This window comes from Struthio camelus, chromosome 30 (assembly GCF_040807025.1).
Source record: "Struthio camelus isolate bStrCam1 chromosome 30, bStrCam1.hap1, whole genome shotgun sequence".
Classification (NCBI taxonomy): domain Eukaryota; kingdom Metazoa; phylum Chordata; class Aves; order Struthioniformes; family Struthionidae; genus Struthio; species Struthio camelus.
In genome coordinates this window covers 3,757,514-3,771,705 of record NC_090971.1, presented here as the reverse complement: position 1 = coordinate 3,771,705, position 14,192 = coordinate 3,757,514, and the positions used below count along the sequence as shown (strand labels likewise).

The following is a 14,192-nucleotide window of genomic DNA, read 5'->3' as shown; positions in this document are numbered from 1 at the left end:
CATGAGGAAAGGGCACCCTTTTATCTCAGGATCTAACCTGTAAAAGTGGCCTGCAGGGCTAGGAGTTGTCTTCTAAAAATCCAGCTGTGGTGCTGGTCTGAAGCTAATGAATGGACAAGGTGTGCAACTTCTTCGCTGCTATAAATCCTTCAGGAAACCACTTGGCCTGTTGCCTTCTCTGCTTAAACCCAAAGCTGGTCACAGCCTTTCCAGCTCCCTCCCTAGTGTCAGCAAGACAAGCTGTTGTGTACATCGCGTCAACGCGAGGACTCGGTGCAGGCTTTCCCCCAGCGTGGACCTGCAAGGTTGAGTAGGGTTGAAGGGTGAAGGTGAAGCAATGGTGTTTACTTGCAGCACCCTCCTCCATCCCTGTGTGTCTCTGCTGCCTCGGCTCATCCCTGGTCAACCTCAGAGACGGGGCTGGAGCTGAGCTGTGCAGAAGCCCTTTGGTTTGTGCCTGGGAGTAAAGCCGGCTAGAAATAACTGGCATGGCAGAGGGCTGAAAGTGTAGGCAGGGTGCTGTGAATTACTGAGGAGAATGTATTTCTTGTAGAAGTTCTTGCTAAGATTTTTTTTTCTTTTTTCCCCCCTCCCCCTAAACTCATGTCCTGCTTTTCCAGAGAGCTCTGGACCATGGCGAGCCCGTGGAAGCTGTTCTCGAACAAACGCTTCCCGCAGAAGGAGGGTAACGGTCGTCATCTATCTGGGGGAGAAGAGAGGAGGAGGAAGTGCTCGGTCTTCCCAGGCCGTTCAATGCGCGGTGCCTCTCTGCTCGTTTAAGCAGGAAAACATATTTCTCCCATCTCCTCATGTCTGCAGCGCCTGCTCTTGTGTCAGTTTGAGATCATTCCTCACCTGCTGCCAGCCCACCAGCCAAGGTGCTAAAATAAAGATAACGGGGCAGCCTGCTATCTCGGCGTGCAGCCTCTGTTTGCACCTGATGTTCATCTACCAGCTCTCCGGCTTCCTCTGGGTAATTTGGCAAAGCTGCCACCCTCCGCTCTCCTCCTCACTGCTCGCGGGTGCCTCGCTTTATTTGGTCAGGGCAGCCTGCCTCTGGCGTGGCTGGATCCCCCGTTCCCGGCTTTGCAGCTGGGGCTGGAGCCGTGCGGAGGGGAGCAGCCGTTCCCGCTGGTGGGAAGGAGAAGAGCGCAGGGAAACGCTGTGCGGATGAGCGTGCCGCCCCGAGGCGCAGCCTCGGCCCCCTGCGGACCTTGCAGCGTTGATGTCCCCAAGGTTGTTCGGAGCGCGGTGGGTTTTGCAGGCTCTTCCCTGTAGCTGCTATAACAAAGGCTCTCATCCTCTTCCCCCCCCCCCCCCCTTGGGGAGCAGAAAAGCATCCCGCTCTGCCTGTCCCCGCTGCGCTTGGGCTCCCGTCGCATGAGCTGGGACAGGCGGTGAGATGCCTGGGACAAGGTCGCCGCGGGAACTTTTGCTTTTAATAAATTTGATCTGGCAGAATGAAATTTGGAGGAGTTTGTGGGCTCTCCTTCGGGTGCGTCCGATCTGGCCCCCTGCCTCAGAGAGGTGATGTCCCGTCCCGAGGACGGCCGGGCCCTCGCCGGCGCCCTCTAACCTTTGGTTGGCCAAGGCCTGCGAGGAAGAGGCAGCTTTGAATGCTGGTGAGAAGGGAGCTTTTCAGTGAAACCTTAATCCCCTCAAGACAGCTTTCCCTAATCCTCACTAATGTGCTACTCAGAAGCCCCCTTTTAGAGGAGCAATTGCAATTTTTCGAACGGTTGTGTATCTCCTCCCAGAGGACCTGCCCAAAGGTGTTTCTTGCTAACTGTTTCCTCTTGCTTTTCGTTGGTAAATAGAATTAATTCCTTTAAAAGGTGATGGAAGGAGCAATTTCCTCAGCAGGTAGCGATGAACCCAGCTGACTGATTTGGAGAGATTTCTCCTGTAAGGGACTTATTTGCACTTTGTTGTTTGCACCGCTCCCCCCTCTCCCCCCGACAATAACCAAGCGTAACACTCTGCTCCCTGAAGCCAGACTTCTGAGCATAGAGGGGGAAGATGTTGCAGAAAAAGCACACCTAAATTTCCTTCAAGAAAGCATTATTTTATTGCCACAGCCACTGCTGTCACACGGGCTCAGTCCCTGCATCTGCGCAGCCGCGATGTTGGCGCCTGGGCTGCAGTGAGTGGCCCTGATTTCGCGGGTGCAAGTTCAAAATAACTCTGTGACAGGTAATAAATCCTGAGCGAGCGGTGAGAGGGGAATGGGGTTAACGGGGAAAGCTCCTGGGGGTTAGGAGAGCTTGGAGGGGGAAAAAAATATACGCACACACACAGGTAGTACGCACAGGTAGGGCTGGACTGCTGGAGCATCCTCTGTGCTCAGCCCTGGGAGGAAGAAGACGATGCCGGGCTGAGCACAGGCTGGATTACGCTTTGCAGCGCCGCAGACCTGCCAGTGTTGCGTTTCGGTCTGCGTTAACGTTGCTCCGAGTTAGGTTATTTTTAATTTTTGGAATTCTGTACCAACTCGAGATCCTCGCGCTCCCTACAGCTTCCCCTGGCCGGTGTCTCCCGGGGCTGCGGGCCCTTGGGTGCGCTGGCTGCGGCGTGCCGGGAGGCTGGTCCTGGGGCAGTGCGGAGACTGGGATTTGTTGTTTGCTTCCCTTGACATCCCAAACAACAAAATCGCAAGTCTTCCAGATCGACCCAGGAGCGAGGAGAGCCGGCGAGCCGCGACGGAGGTACCTGGCAGGAGAGAACGGGAGGGAGGGAGCCGGGGCGCCGGCAGGCAGCTTTGCACCCCGCTGCCGTCCCACTGGGGTCAGGGCTGGGTTTGCTCCCTCCGGATCCGCTTGCGGCTCCAAACGGCTCCGTTTTGGGTCGCATCAGCTCTGGCTGGTGCATTCACGCTCGCACCTAGCAGCAACCGAAATCCTGCGGTGCTGGGTCAGGCCCTGCGACGGGATGCAAACGGGCGCCACGATGGGACAGCGGGGACGAGCCGAGACCGTTCGGCTCGCGGCCGCCCGGGAGCCGCGTGCGTACGGCCGTTTCGGGGAGCATCGTGGCCGGGAGCGGGGTGCCGGGATGCCGCCGTCCGGCCCCCACGCGTGTTTTCCGGGGCGCCGCGGCGCGGCGATACCTGCGGCTCGCCCTGCCTCCTCCGCTGGGGACTCGGCTCCTCCGCGAAGGTTATTGCTGCTTTTTTCATCCTAGCGGACAGAGCAGATGGCAGTGAAATATGAAGCAGTCAAGGCTGCTGCCCCCGCGCAGTCGGCGCTGGAGATAAGAGTGGGCGCTCGCCCGGAGCGGGACGGGGGGACGGACGGCTGCGAGAATCGGCCCTGCGCTGCTCCCCGGGAGCGCTTGGCATCTTGTCCTTTAAGGGGGGCAAAACGCCGTGGGGGCCATCGGCGGTGGCGGCGCGAGGGACGGAGGGGGCTCCCGCCACAGCTCGCCCCCTCCCTGCTTTTGCAAACAGAGTAGTGATGCAAACCAGCGCGCCGTGGCTCGGGGCTGGAGCGCGGCGCCAAGAGCCAGGCACCGAGACGGAGCCTTTTGGATGCGCGTGCACGTGTGCACAAGCAAATGCACGCATGCACACACGCGCAGGCACAACCCCATCCTCCTCCCGCTGCAGGATGCCCAGCTTTGCAGACGCCTCGCGTTTCGGGGGGACGGGCTGCCCCCGGGGCCATCCCCCCACGATGCCGCCGGGCTTCCTTCCACTTACCCCTCTGCTCTCCATCCTCCCGGCCCCGGGAGCCCTGCCGCATCCGCAGGGCTGAACCCCCTGGAAAAGGAGGCGGCGCATCCAGGCGCCCAGAGGTGGGTGCTGCACCCCGGGGTGCCCCCGGTCCGGCGGAGCCAGGCGGCTGCGAGGGGCCGGGCAGCCGGAGGGGAGTCTTATAGCCAGGCTGCCGGGGGAATAGGCTGGCCTTGGTGACAGCTTTGAGTGGCAGCCTGGGGACGGGGCCGGACGCTGCGCAGGGGAGGGCGCGTGGCAGTGTGCCCGTGCCACCGAGGCCACTGAGGCGCTCGGGGACGCGCCGGCGAGGCCGGGGCTTGGAGGCCTCGTGCTGGGATGGGGGGTCTGTAAGATACGGGGTCTAGAAATGAAAGGTGCAGCTGGAAGCAGAGGCTGGGGTTTTGGCGGTGCGAGGGAGCGCAGGGACTGCAGCTCCGGGGAGCTGGTGCACTGCCATGCACTGATTTGCACCAGTTCAGGGTAATCGCCTGCCTTCACGCGGTGCATGGGGTTACACACCTTGCAGCAAGCAGCTCAGCATCCGGCCCCGACCTACCTACCCGCAGCTCCTGGGAAAAACAAACAGCTTCAGGCTGCCAGGGCCAAGCGCTGTGCAATGGTTTCCACAGTAACAGCGAGCTGTTGGCAGGGTCTTCCTGTGTCCTGCACACACACAACCTTCTGGACGTGGCAGCCCCCCGTGTGCACATGCTTGCACAGAGCGCGCACTGCACACACGTGCAAAACATGCTGCCGGCAGCAGGCATGGGTGTTGTGCAATTGCAGAGGGAGCAGTCAGCACTGTGTGTGCGCAATGCACAGCTAGCAGTGTGTGTGCGCAATACAGTGCACAGGCAGCTTTGTGAGCTTGTGCAGTGCACAGCTTGTATGTGCAATGCAACGTGCAGCTGGTTCTATGTGTGTTTGTGTAATGCCCAGCTAGCAGCATGTGTGTGTGCTGTGGCAGCGCCAGCTGGCAGTGGGTGGGTGTGTGCAAAGCAACACCCAGCTGGCAGCCTGTCTGTACAACGCAACACCTAGCTAGCAGCGTGTGGGTGTGTGCAAAGCAATGCCCAGCTGGCGGTTTGTGGGGGTCTGTGCAATACACAATCGCCAGCGTGTGCACAATGCCACGCACAGCTGGCTGAGTGGATTTGCATATGCAGCGCACAGCTAGCCCAGCATGTGTGTGTGTGTGTTCATGCAAAGCACAGCCGGCAAACTGCATGTCTGCCTGCAGCGCACAACTCAGAGCATGCCTGTGTGTGCAAGGCCATGCATAGCTGGCTGGGGGGTGTGCGTGTATGCAGTGAACAGCTAGCAACGTGGGTATATCTGTGCGCAGCGCAACAAACAACGAGCCGCGTGTGTGTGTGTGTGTGCGCGCGCGCAATGCAGAGCGAGCAGTGTGTTGTGTCTATGTGCAACGCACACCAGGGCTGGGTGTGGGTGTGCGTGTGCAATGCAGAGCGAGCAGTGCGTTGTGTCTGTGTGCAACGCACACCAGGGCTCTGTGTGTGTGTGTGTGCGGGCGCAATGCAGAGCCAGCAGCGCGTTGTGTCTGTGTGCAACGCACACCAGGGCTGGGTGTGGGTGTGCGTGTGCAATGCAGAGCCAGCAGCGCATTGTGTCTGTGTGCAACGCACACCAGGGCTGGGTGTGTGTGTGCGTGTGCAATGCAGAGCCAGCAGTGCGTTGTGTCTGTGTGCAACGCACACCAGGGCTGGGTGTGCGTGTGCGTGTGCAATGCAGAGCCAGCAGCGCGTTGTGTCTGTGTGCAACGCACACCAGGGCTGGGTGTGGGTGTGCGTGTGCAATGCAGAGCGAGCGGCGTGCGGCGGTGCGCGTGCCTGCCACGCACAGCGCGGGTGCCCACGCGTGTCCGCGCGCGCACCGCCCAGCCGCAGAACGCGCGCCCGCCCCCGCGAGGCGGTGCGCAAGCGCGGGGTCCCGCCCCGCGACGCGCATGCGCGGGGTCCCGCCCCCGCGGCCCCCCTTGGCTCCTCCTCCGCCGTATGTGCGCGCCTGCGCGAGACTCCGCCCCGCCCCCCCCCGCTTGTGCGCCTGCGCAGTGCCGGCGCCGGCGGCGCGTGGCGGCTGCCGGGAGCCGGGCGGCAGCGGCGGCTCCTCGGCGCCCCGGGCCCGGCCGCGCCGCAGCCCCCTCCCGTCCGCCCTCTCCGTCACGGCGCTCGCCGGTATGAGCCGCCCGGAGCCGCCGGGCCGCGGGATGCGGTTCGCGGAGAGCCAGCTGCGGCGGCACGGCTGGAAGCGAGGTGGGGCCCGGCCCCCCCCCGGGGCCCTAAACCCTCCCTGGAGCATCCTGTTCCCCCCCGGGGCCCCCCAAACCCTCCTTGGCGTGTCCCACTTCCCCTTTGGAGCGCCCCAGCCCCTCCCCGGCCTGTCCCCCCTCCCCTGGGACCCCCCCAGCCCCTCCCCGGCCTGTCCCCCCTCCCCTGGGACCCCCCCAGCCCCTCCCCGGCCTGTCCCCCCTCCCCTGGGACCCCCCCAGCCCCTCCCCGGCCTGTCCCCCCTCCCCTGGGACCCCCCCAGCCCCTCCCCGGCCTGTCCCCCCTCCCCTGGGACCCCCCCAGCCCCTCCCCGGCCTGTCCCCCCTCCCCTGGGACCCCCCCAGCCCCTCCCCGGCCTGTCCCCCCTCCCCTGGGACCCCCCCAGCCCCTCCCCGGCCTGTGTCCCCTCCCCTGGGACCCCCCAACCCCTCCCTGGCCTGTGTCCCCTCCCCTGGGACCCCCCCAGCCCCTCCCCGGCCTGTCCCCCCTCCCCTGGGACCCCCCCAGCCCCTCCCCGGCCTGTGTCCCCTCCCCTGGGACCCCCCCAGCCCCTCCCCGGCCTGTGTCCCCTCCCCTGGGACCCCCCCAACCCCTCCCTGGCCTGTGTCCCCTCCCCTGGGACCCCCCCAGCCCCTCCCCGGCCTGTCCCCCCTCCCCTGGGACCCCCCCAGCCCCTCCCCGGCCTGTGTCCCCTCCCCTGGGACCCCCCCAGCCCCTCCCCGGCCTGTGTCCCCTCCCCTGGGACCCCCCCAACCCCTCCCTGGCCTGTGTCCCCTCCCCTGGGACCCCCCCCAGCCCCTCCCCGGCCTGTCCCCCCCTCCCCGGACCCTTCCCAACCCCTCCCTGGCCTGTTCTCCCTCCCCTGGGACCCCCCCCAACCCTCCCCGGCCTGTTCTTCCACCCTTCGAGGGTCACCAAGTCCCTCTAGGGGTCCCCAGCAACCCCCAGTCTATACCAGGCACCCCTCCACGGTCCCCAGTTCACCCAGGGGTGCCCAGACACCTCCCTGGAGGAGCAGGATTGCGCTTTGCAGTGCTAAACTCCTGATATTTGGGGTTGTGCCGGAGCCCCCCCCCAGCTTGCACAGCATGGCTGGGTCTCTGCCCTGCTGCGATTGCAAAGGCCTCTGGGCTGCTCGGCCTGGCGCTCTGGGGTGCAGCCAACGGCACTGTCCCTTTGTCCCCAGGCAAAGGGCTGGGGAAGCGGGAGGACGGCATCGCCGAAGCCATCAAGGTGAAAGTGAAGTGCGACACCGCTGGGGTAAGAGCGGCTGGGCGTCTTGCCGCGCGGGCTCGGCCAGAGCTGGCTGCGGGGCGCAGGGCTAGCGCGGGCTCCTCTTTGCCACGCAGGTGGGCCACGACCCGGCGGAGCAGTTCTCCTTCCACTGGTGGGACCACGTCTTCAACAAGTCGGCTGCCAACATTGCCGTGGAGGCTGGGCAGGTACCGGGGAGCTGCAGGAGCCGTGTCCGAGGGAAATGGGCTTTGCTCCTGTCCCTCTTGCTGTGTCCTGGGAGATCCCTGGCACAGGGATCTGCTCTTAATTGCAGAGCCCTCGAGCTCTGCTGCAGCGTGTCCTGCGGCGACGTACCTAGTAACGTGCAGCATCTTGCACATTTTGCATCCCAGGACGGCATCTCCGTGAAGACGCTTTCTGAGCAGGACGCCGAGATCAGCAATAAGAAGCCACGCAAGGCCAGCAGCGCCGAAGGCATGCTCTACGGCCGCTTTGTGAAGGTAACCGGCCACGGGGGACCTGGCTTGGGCTAGTCCGGGGGCACCTGGTGTTGTTGCAGTGGCTGCTGCGGACCGTGAGCCCCTATCCCCCGGAGGCAGCCCATTGCTGCAGGGGCGCCCGGGCCTTCCTCTTTACCCCTTCCTCATTGCCTCCCTGCTTTTCCCTGCTGCAGGCGGCCACGCTCACGGCACACGGGGAGGAGGCCGCAAAGTCACCCGCCGCCTCGGACAGCAGTGAAGAGGAGGAGAAGCTGGACCTCTCTTCAGTCAGGAGGCAAGGCCTAGGGAGCATTTTGCGTCCGATTCCTGCTAATTACGGCTCCAGAGGGATGAGGGCTGTCGCCAGCTGGGAAGAAGGGGAGCGCCTTGCGCCATGGGCCTGGACCGTGGTCCCCCCGTGCAGGTCACCGGGGGTTGACGCGTCTTATCTCTGTCCCGCAGGCTGACGGACGAGGAGCTGATCCGAGCCTGCGGGGGCCGCACAGCACACAAGTAAGTGGCTGGGGAGGGGGCTGCACGATCGGTCTCCCTTCTCCTGGCAGGGGGCTTCAGAGGACGCTGAGCTAGGGTGGCACCTTCGCTGCTCGGCCTTGCTAAAAGCACCGGACGCCCGTGCCTGTTTTAGGGGTGCCCGGCACGGCCTGACGATGAGCGCCAAGCTGGCCCGCCTGGAGGAGCAGGAACGAGCCTTCCTGGCCTCGTACAGGCAGAAAAATGGGCTGCCAGAGACCCCGGAGAGCAGCCTCCCAGCAGAGAGGCAAAAGAAAAAGAAGAAAAAGAAACGGTGCAAAGACAGTGCTGATCCCGAAGCTGAGCAGAGCCAGGAGCCGAGTGAGGAAGAGAACACAGTAGAAGAGGGAGAGAGGGTGGCAAAGAGAAAGAAAAAGAAGAGGAAGCACAAAGAATTAGTTGAGAGAGGGGAGAGCGAGGCAGAGGCACCTCTAGGAGAAGAAGATGAGCCAGACCACACCGGGCACAGCCCCAAGAAGAAGAAGAAGAGGAAGAAGAGACAGCGGGAGGCAGACTGAACGGGTGCCAGGGTTGCCGTGCTGCGGAGATGCTGGTACCGTCTGGCCGGGAGGGTCCCAATCCAGCCCGTGGCACTTGCCGGTGCTGGTAGGAGTCCGAGGGTGCTCCAGATGGGCCCCGCGCTGCAGACGAGCCCCGTGTTTGCTGCCTGGTGCTGTTTGTGGGTGCTGGGCTGGGGCTGGTCGGTCTGGAGCCGAACCGGGGGGAAGGTGCTGGCTTTGTTTCACCCACTTGAACCTTCCTCCCATCAAGGGCAACCCTGGTCATCATCAGGCCTGGGGGCTGGGACTTCTCCCGTTTGGCGTGGTCTGCACGGGTCCATCACAGAGGGATGCAAGGGGACAGACGCTGCAGAGCGTTCTGCAGAGTGTTGCTGTTTTTGAAGAGCATCAATAAATTTTTATTGCAGAGAAACAATGCTGAGGTGTGAGCTATGCAACAGACCCAACTCCACAGGCAGTGCACAGGCACAGCCTGAGGACCCTGGATTGTGTCTATACCTACAAGCACTCAGAAATTAGAGAGTAACCCCAACTGACAGCCTGCCTAGCAGGAAACCTTAATCAGCGCTGTCGTCTTCTGACTGTTGAGGACTTTGGATCAAAGCAACTAAGTTGAGTCCTGCTGGGTAGGACTTGTCTAGAGACCTGGCGAGGTGCTGAGCATCCTCCTAGCAGGGAGCTGAAGCTTTGGCAGAATTAGGCCCTGGACCCCACTGTGTCCAAGCCCAGCCAGGCCTCTGATCGTGCTCCTCTCGCTCAGCACCCTGATGCCTTCCTCGCTGCCTAGGCCTGGCCCCTAGGTTAACTGCAGGACGCAGTCTGTCTCAGGGTATGGCGGCAGGTTCAGAGCGTATTTTTCCTGGAGCGCTGCAGGCACAAACCTGCCCCCGAGGAAGTGGTAGCGGCCGGTGAAATGCGCCGCTGCCTTCTTGGGCGCCGTGAGCGAGATGAGCATGTCGGGCTGGAGGCCGTCCGCGTTCCCCTTCTCCACGTCCCAGCCTGCAATGAGCCCCAAGGAAAGGCTGGAGCCAGGGAAATTCACGGCCCTGGGTGCAGGAGGGACCTCAAAAACATCCCCCAGCGCACAGGGTGCTGTGTCACAAGCTGGGGACAGTCCCCCCGACAGGTCAGACGTGCAGCCTGTGTGGCTCAGGCTGTTACTCACCCGATGGGATGTCGATGCTGGCGATGGGGACGGTGATGCGCTTGAGGGTGCCGAGGATGCTGCCGAAGGGCTCCCGCACGGCTCCCTTGAAACTGAACCCAAAAATCGCATCCACCACCAGGCCGTAGAGCTCATCGATGAGCGTCGCCTGCAACGGGGGAGTGAGCAGGGTGTAAAACAGCATCGCCTCAGCTGGGCATGGCTCCAGGGGACCAGGGCGGCCGTTCCCCAGCCAAGAAGGTGTGCACGGCGATGTCTGCGGCCCGAGATGCGAGCCACGGACCTCGGGGCGTTGGAGGCGAGCGACCGTTGGGGTCCTGTAGCCCGTTCAGGTAACCCAGCGCAGCCTGCGGCCAGCTCCTGGCGTGAACCCGGCTGTGCCGGGCTCCCGCTGCCCCGCGACCAGCGGCCTCACCTCGGTGGGGAACTCCGGGAGGAAAGGGATGTCCATCTTCTGGCACTGGGTGGTCAAACCTTCAAACAGAGGTTTATTGGGGCGCTTGGGGTAATACACGGTCGGCTCGTAGCCCTGCAAGGACAGGAGCGAAGTGAATGCCGCTGCGGCACTGGGAGCAGCTGGATGAGCGGGTTGGATCGAGGCAGCGCCAGGGTCCCCGGCTGCATTAACAAGAGACTCACAAACATTTTCAGGTGCCGGGCGCAGACCAAGCCGTCGCCTCCGTTATTACCCGGCCCGCACACGATCAGCACTGTGGGCTGGCTCTTGGTGAAGGAGCTGGGTGGATAGGCCTGGCGAGGGGGGAAAAAAGCATTATCCTCCAAGGCGGAGGAACTGGGGGGGATGCTCATCCTCCCCGCCGTGCCCGGGGCGGGGGGTCGCGGCACCCATGGGCAGCCTCCTCTCCTGGCACCCACCTTGGCGATGGCGGTGGCGCAGCTCAGCCCCGCCAGCTCCATCAGCTGGTCCACGCTGAATTTGTACTCGGTGAAGAGCTCCTGGTCGATGGCTTGCGCCTCTTCCTGCCTGGGGGACAGAGAATGGCACGGGTGGGACCGCGGCAAGACCCCGGGCTGGAGGACTCTCTGGGAGCCGAGGGGCTGCTGGCTGCTCCCCCTCGGTGGGAAATGCCCCTGATAAATAGGGCTGATGCAGGAGGGGGCAAGCACTGGCCGGGGGAGGCTCAGTGCAGGCCCCAGGGCAGTGCCACCCCCCACTGCACCTCATGCAACACCCTGTGCCCTGCCAAGCCCCCTGTCTCTCTCTGCACCCCTGTGCCCCCCCCCTCTACCTGGTGCACCCCCCTCTGGCCCTCTACACACCCTTCTCCACCCCCTTGGGCCCCTGCTACCACCCTGTGGACCCTCTGCACCCTTCTGCCTCCCTCCCCACCCTGCTGTGTGCCTGTGCACCCCTCTGCCCCCACGCACCCTCCACACGCCTCTGTGCATACCCTCGTGACTCCCTCCGTCCCTCCTGACTCTCTGCACCCCAAGGAACCCCAGGCATCCCCTGCACCCCCCATGCACCCCTCCCTGCCACCTCTGCACCCCAAAGATGCCCAGGCATCCCCTGCATCCCCTACCACCCCCTGCACCCCCCTCTGCCACCCTTGTACCCCAACGAGCCCCATGCACCCCTCTCTGCATCCCTCCCTGCTGCCTCTGCACCCCAACGATCCCCATGCACCCCTCCATGCACCCCTCCCTGCTGCCCCTGCACCCCAAGGATCCCCATGTATCCCCCGCACCCCCTACCAACCCCATGCACCCCCCATGCACACTTCCCTGCCGCCCCTGCACCCCAAGGATCCCCATGCACCCCGCTACCCCCCCATGCACCCCTCCATGCACCACTCCCTGCCGCCCTGCACCCCAACGATCCCCATGCACCCCTCCCTGCTGCCCCTGCACCCCAAGGATCCCCATGTATCCCCTGCACCCCCTACCCCTCATGCACCCCTCCATGCACCCCCTCCCTGCCTTCCCTGCACCCCAAGGATCCCCAGGCATCCCCCGCACCCCCTACCACCCCATGCACCCCCCCGCACCCCTCCCTGCAGCCCCTGCACCCCAACGAGCCCCACGCATGCCCCCGTGCCCCTCTCCACCCCCCCCCGGCACCCCTTTCCACTCCCCGCGCCCCTCACCACGCCGAGCACCCAACCCTCTAACGCACCCCCCCCCCCCGGTACCCGAGGAAGCGGAGCCCCCGCGGGCCCGGCCCGGGGCTGTGCATGGCGCACTGCGGGCGGCTCCGGCCCCAGCTCCAGCCCCGGCTCGGGCAGCGCCCGCCCGCCCGCGCCGCCGCCGCCACCAGCAGCCCCAGCCCCAGCAGCGCCCGCGGGCCCGGCATGCGGCGGGCTCGGCCCGGCCCGGCCCGGCCCGGCTCGGCTCGGCCCGGCCCGGCTCGGCTCGGCCCGGCCCGGCTCGGCTCGGCGCAGGCGCGGCCCCGGGCGCAGCGCAGCGCAGCGCAGCGGGCGGAGCGCCCGGGCTCGGCGCTTTAGCCGAGCATCCGGCACCTGCTCCTGTTGTCCCAGTCTCGCTTCAGTTCTCCCTTCCCTCCTGGCTTCTCCCTCTGCTCCCGCTGGCCGGGCCCCGCTGCCTCGCTCTGCAGCCGAGGGAGCGACCTCCCCGGGCGAGAGCGGGGCAGACCTTTGCCAAGGGTTTGCGGTGGGACGAGGCCGCGGGCAAACAGCGCAGTGCCAAACGCGGCTGTATTTGCAATATAAATAAATATAAAGACGTAATACAAATAAATGATAATATTAAAACTCTACAAATAAATATATAAAAATGTGTATGTAATATAAAGTGCCTGATGGATGGCACTGGCGGCCTCTCGCAGCCCCGCCGGGCCCCAGGGAGGGAGGAGGGAGCTGGCAGCCGGCGCTGCGGGTGCCTTTCATGGGTGGCACGGCAGTGGTCTGGAGCAGAGACTGTGATGCATGGGCACGGGGTGGCGAGGGGGCAGGACCCCAAAGCACTTTGTGATACCGCCCCGGAGCTGCTTTCCCAGGCGCATTGCCCTGGGAGCAGCGAGGATCCCAAAGTGGGGGAGCGAGAGCAAGGGGGCGCACCGCTTGGCCGGGCGGGGGGCTGCGGTGCAGGACAGGGACGGGTGCACGTCGCCCCGGGGAGCAGCACAGGCTGAGGGTGACAGCCCAGGGCCTTGCCGCCCCACGGCGCTGCCTGTGCTGGGCCTTCCAGCAGACCCCTGCGCACCCAGCTCTGCAGCCCCCCGCGGCCCCTGCGCTTGCCCGTATGTGGGGATCCCTGTGGGTGCCCAACCCCGCATGCCCGGGGGTCCCCCCGTGCACCTCTGGTGTGTGCTGATCTCATGCACCCATGGTGCCCCAGCCCCCATGCACCCCTGGATCCTGTGCACCCCCGGTGTGTGCTGATCCCTGTGTGCTCCTGGTGCTCCCAGCCCCCGTGCACCCCCGGATCCTGTGCACCCCCAGTGTGTGCTGATCCCTGTGTGCTCCTGGTGCTCCCGGACCCCGTGCACCCCCGGATCCTGTGCACCCCCGGTGTGTGCTGATCCCTGTGTGCTCCTGGTGCCCCAGCCCCCATGCACCCCCGGATCCTGTGCACCCCCGGTGTGTGCTGATCCCTGTGTGCTCCTGGTGCTCCCGGACCCCGTGCACCCCCGGATCCTGTGCACCCCCGGTGTGTGCTGATCCCTGTGTGCTCCTGGTGCTCCCGGACCCCGTGCACCCCCGGATCCTGTGCACCCCCGGTGTGTGCTGATCCCTGTGTGCTCCTGGTGCCCCAGCCCCCATGCACCCCCGGATCCTGTGCACCCCCGGTGTGTGCTGATCCCTGTGTGCTCCTGGTGCTCCCGGACCCCGTGCACCCCCGGATCCTGTGCACCCCCAGTGTGTGCTGATCCCTGTGTGCTCCTGGTGCTCCCAGCCCCCGTGCACCCCCGGATCCTGTGCACCCCCGGTGTGTGCTGATCCCTGTGTGCTCCTGGTGCCCCAGCCCCCATGCACCCCCGGATCCTGTGCACCCCCGGTGTGTGCTGATCCCTGTGTGCTCCTGGTGCTCCCGGACCCCGTGCACCCCCGGATCCTGTGCACCCCCGGTGTGTGCTGATCCCTGTGTGCTCCTGGTGCACCCAGACTTCCATGCAACCCCTGGTGCACCCAGACCCCCGTGTGCCCCCGGTGCACCTAGACCCCCATGCACCCCCGGTGCACCTGGACCCCCGTGCACCCTCGGTGCACCTAGACCCCTGTGCACCCCCGGTGCACCCAGACCCCCGTGTGCCCCCAGTGCACCTAGACCCCCCCCCCA

At 64.9% G+C, this 14,192-nt stretch overlaps 2 protein-coding genes across 2 annotated transcripts; one reads left to right on the top strand and one right to left on the bottom strand.

Annotated features, from left to right (window-relative positions):
- The first annotated feature begins 5,797 nt into the window (after positions 1 to 5,797).
- Positions 5,798 to 9,512, top strand: LOC104139503 (G patch domain-containing protein 4). The gene is made up of 8 exons (XM_068922425.1): positions 5,798 to 5,985; positions 7,187 to 7,260; positions 7,350 to 7,442; positions 7,629 to 7,736; positions 7,910 to 8,010; positions 8,178 to 8,228; positions 8,362 to 8,799; positions 9,018 to 9,512. The coding sequence occupies exons 1-7, from the start codon at positions 5,910 to 5,912 to the stop codon at positions 8,762 to 8,764; spliced, it is 906 nt and encodes a 301-aa protein (XP_068778526.1). The 5' UTR covers positions 5,798 to 5,909; the 3' UTR covers positions 8,765 to 8,799; positions 9,018 to 9,512.
- On the bottom strand, positions 9,140 to 12,254 carry NAXE (NAD(P)HX epimerase). The gene is made up of 6 exons (XM_068922426.1): positions 12,086 to 12,254; positions 10,809 to 10,917; positions 10,572 to 10,682; positions 10,348 to 10,461; positions 9,933 to 10,080; positions 9,140 to 9,766 (listed from the first exon to the last, which is right to left on the bottom strand). The coding sequence occupies exons 1-6, from the start codon at positions 12,244 to 12,246 to the stop codon at positions 9,564 to 9,566; spliced, it is 846 nt and encodes a 281-aa protein (XP_068778527.1). The 5' UTR covers positions 12,247 to 12,254; the 3' UTR covers positions 9,140 to 9,563.
- Positions 12,255 to 14,192: the final 1,938 nt, after the last annotated feature.

Excerpts from the sequence above, each read along its gene's own strand:
- LOC104139503 (XM_068922425.1), top strand. The coding sequence starts at position 5,910 with ATGAGCCGCCCGGAGCCGCCGGGCCGCGGGATGCGGTTCGCGGAGAGC. Across the intron at positions 5,986-7,186 it reads GCGGCACGGCTGGAAGCGAG|GCAAAGGGCTGGGGAAGCGG; the intron begins GTGGGGCCCGGC and ends CTTTGTCCCCAG. Across the intron at positions 8,229-8,361 it reads GGGGGCCGCACAGCACACAA|GGGTGCCCGGCACGGCCTGA; the intron begins GTAAGTGGCTGG and ends TGCCTGTTTTAG.
- NAXE (XM_068922426.1), bottom strand. The coding sequence starts at position 12,246 with ATGCCGGGCCCGCGGGCGCTGCTGGGGCTGGGGCTGCTGGTGGCGGCG. Across the intron at positions 10,918-12,085 it reads CGGGGGCTCCGCTTCCTCGG|GCAGGAAGAGGCGCAAGCCA; the intron begins GTACCGGGGGGG and ends TCTGTCCCCCAG. Across the intron at positions 10,462-10,571 it reads CCCGGCACCTGAAAATGTTT|GGCTACGAGCCGACCGTGTA; the intron begins GTGAGTCTCTTG and ends CTGTCCTTGCAG.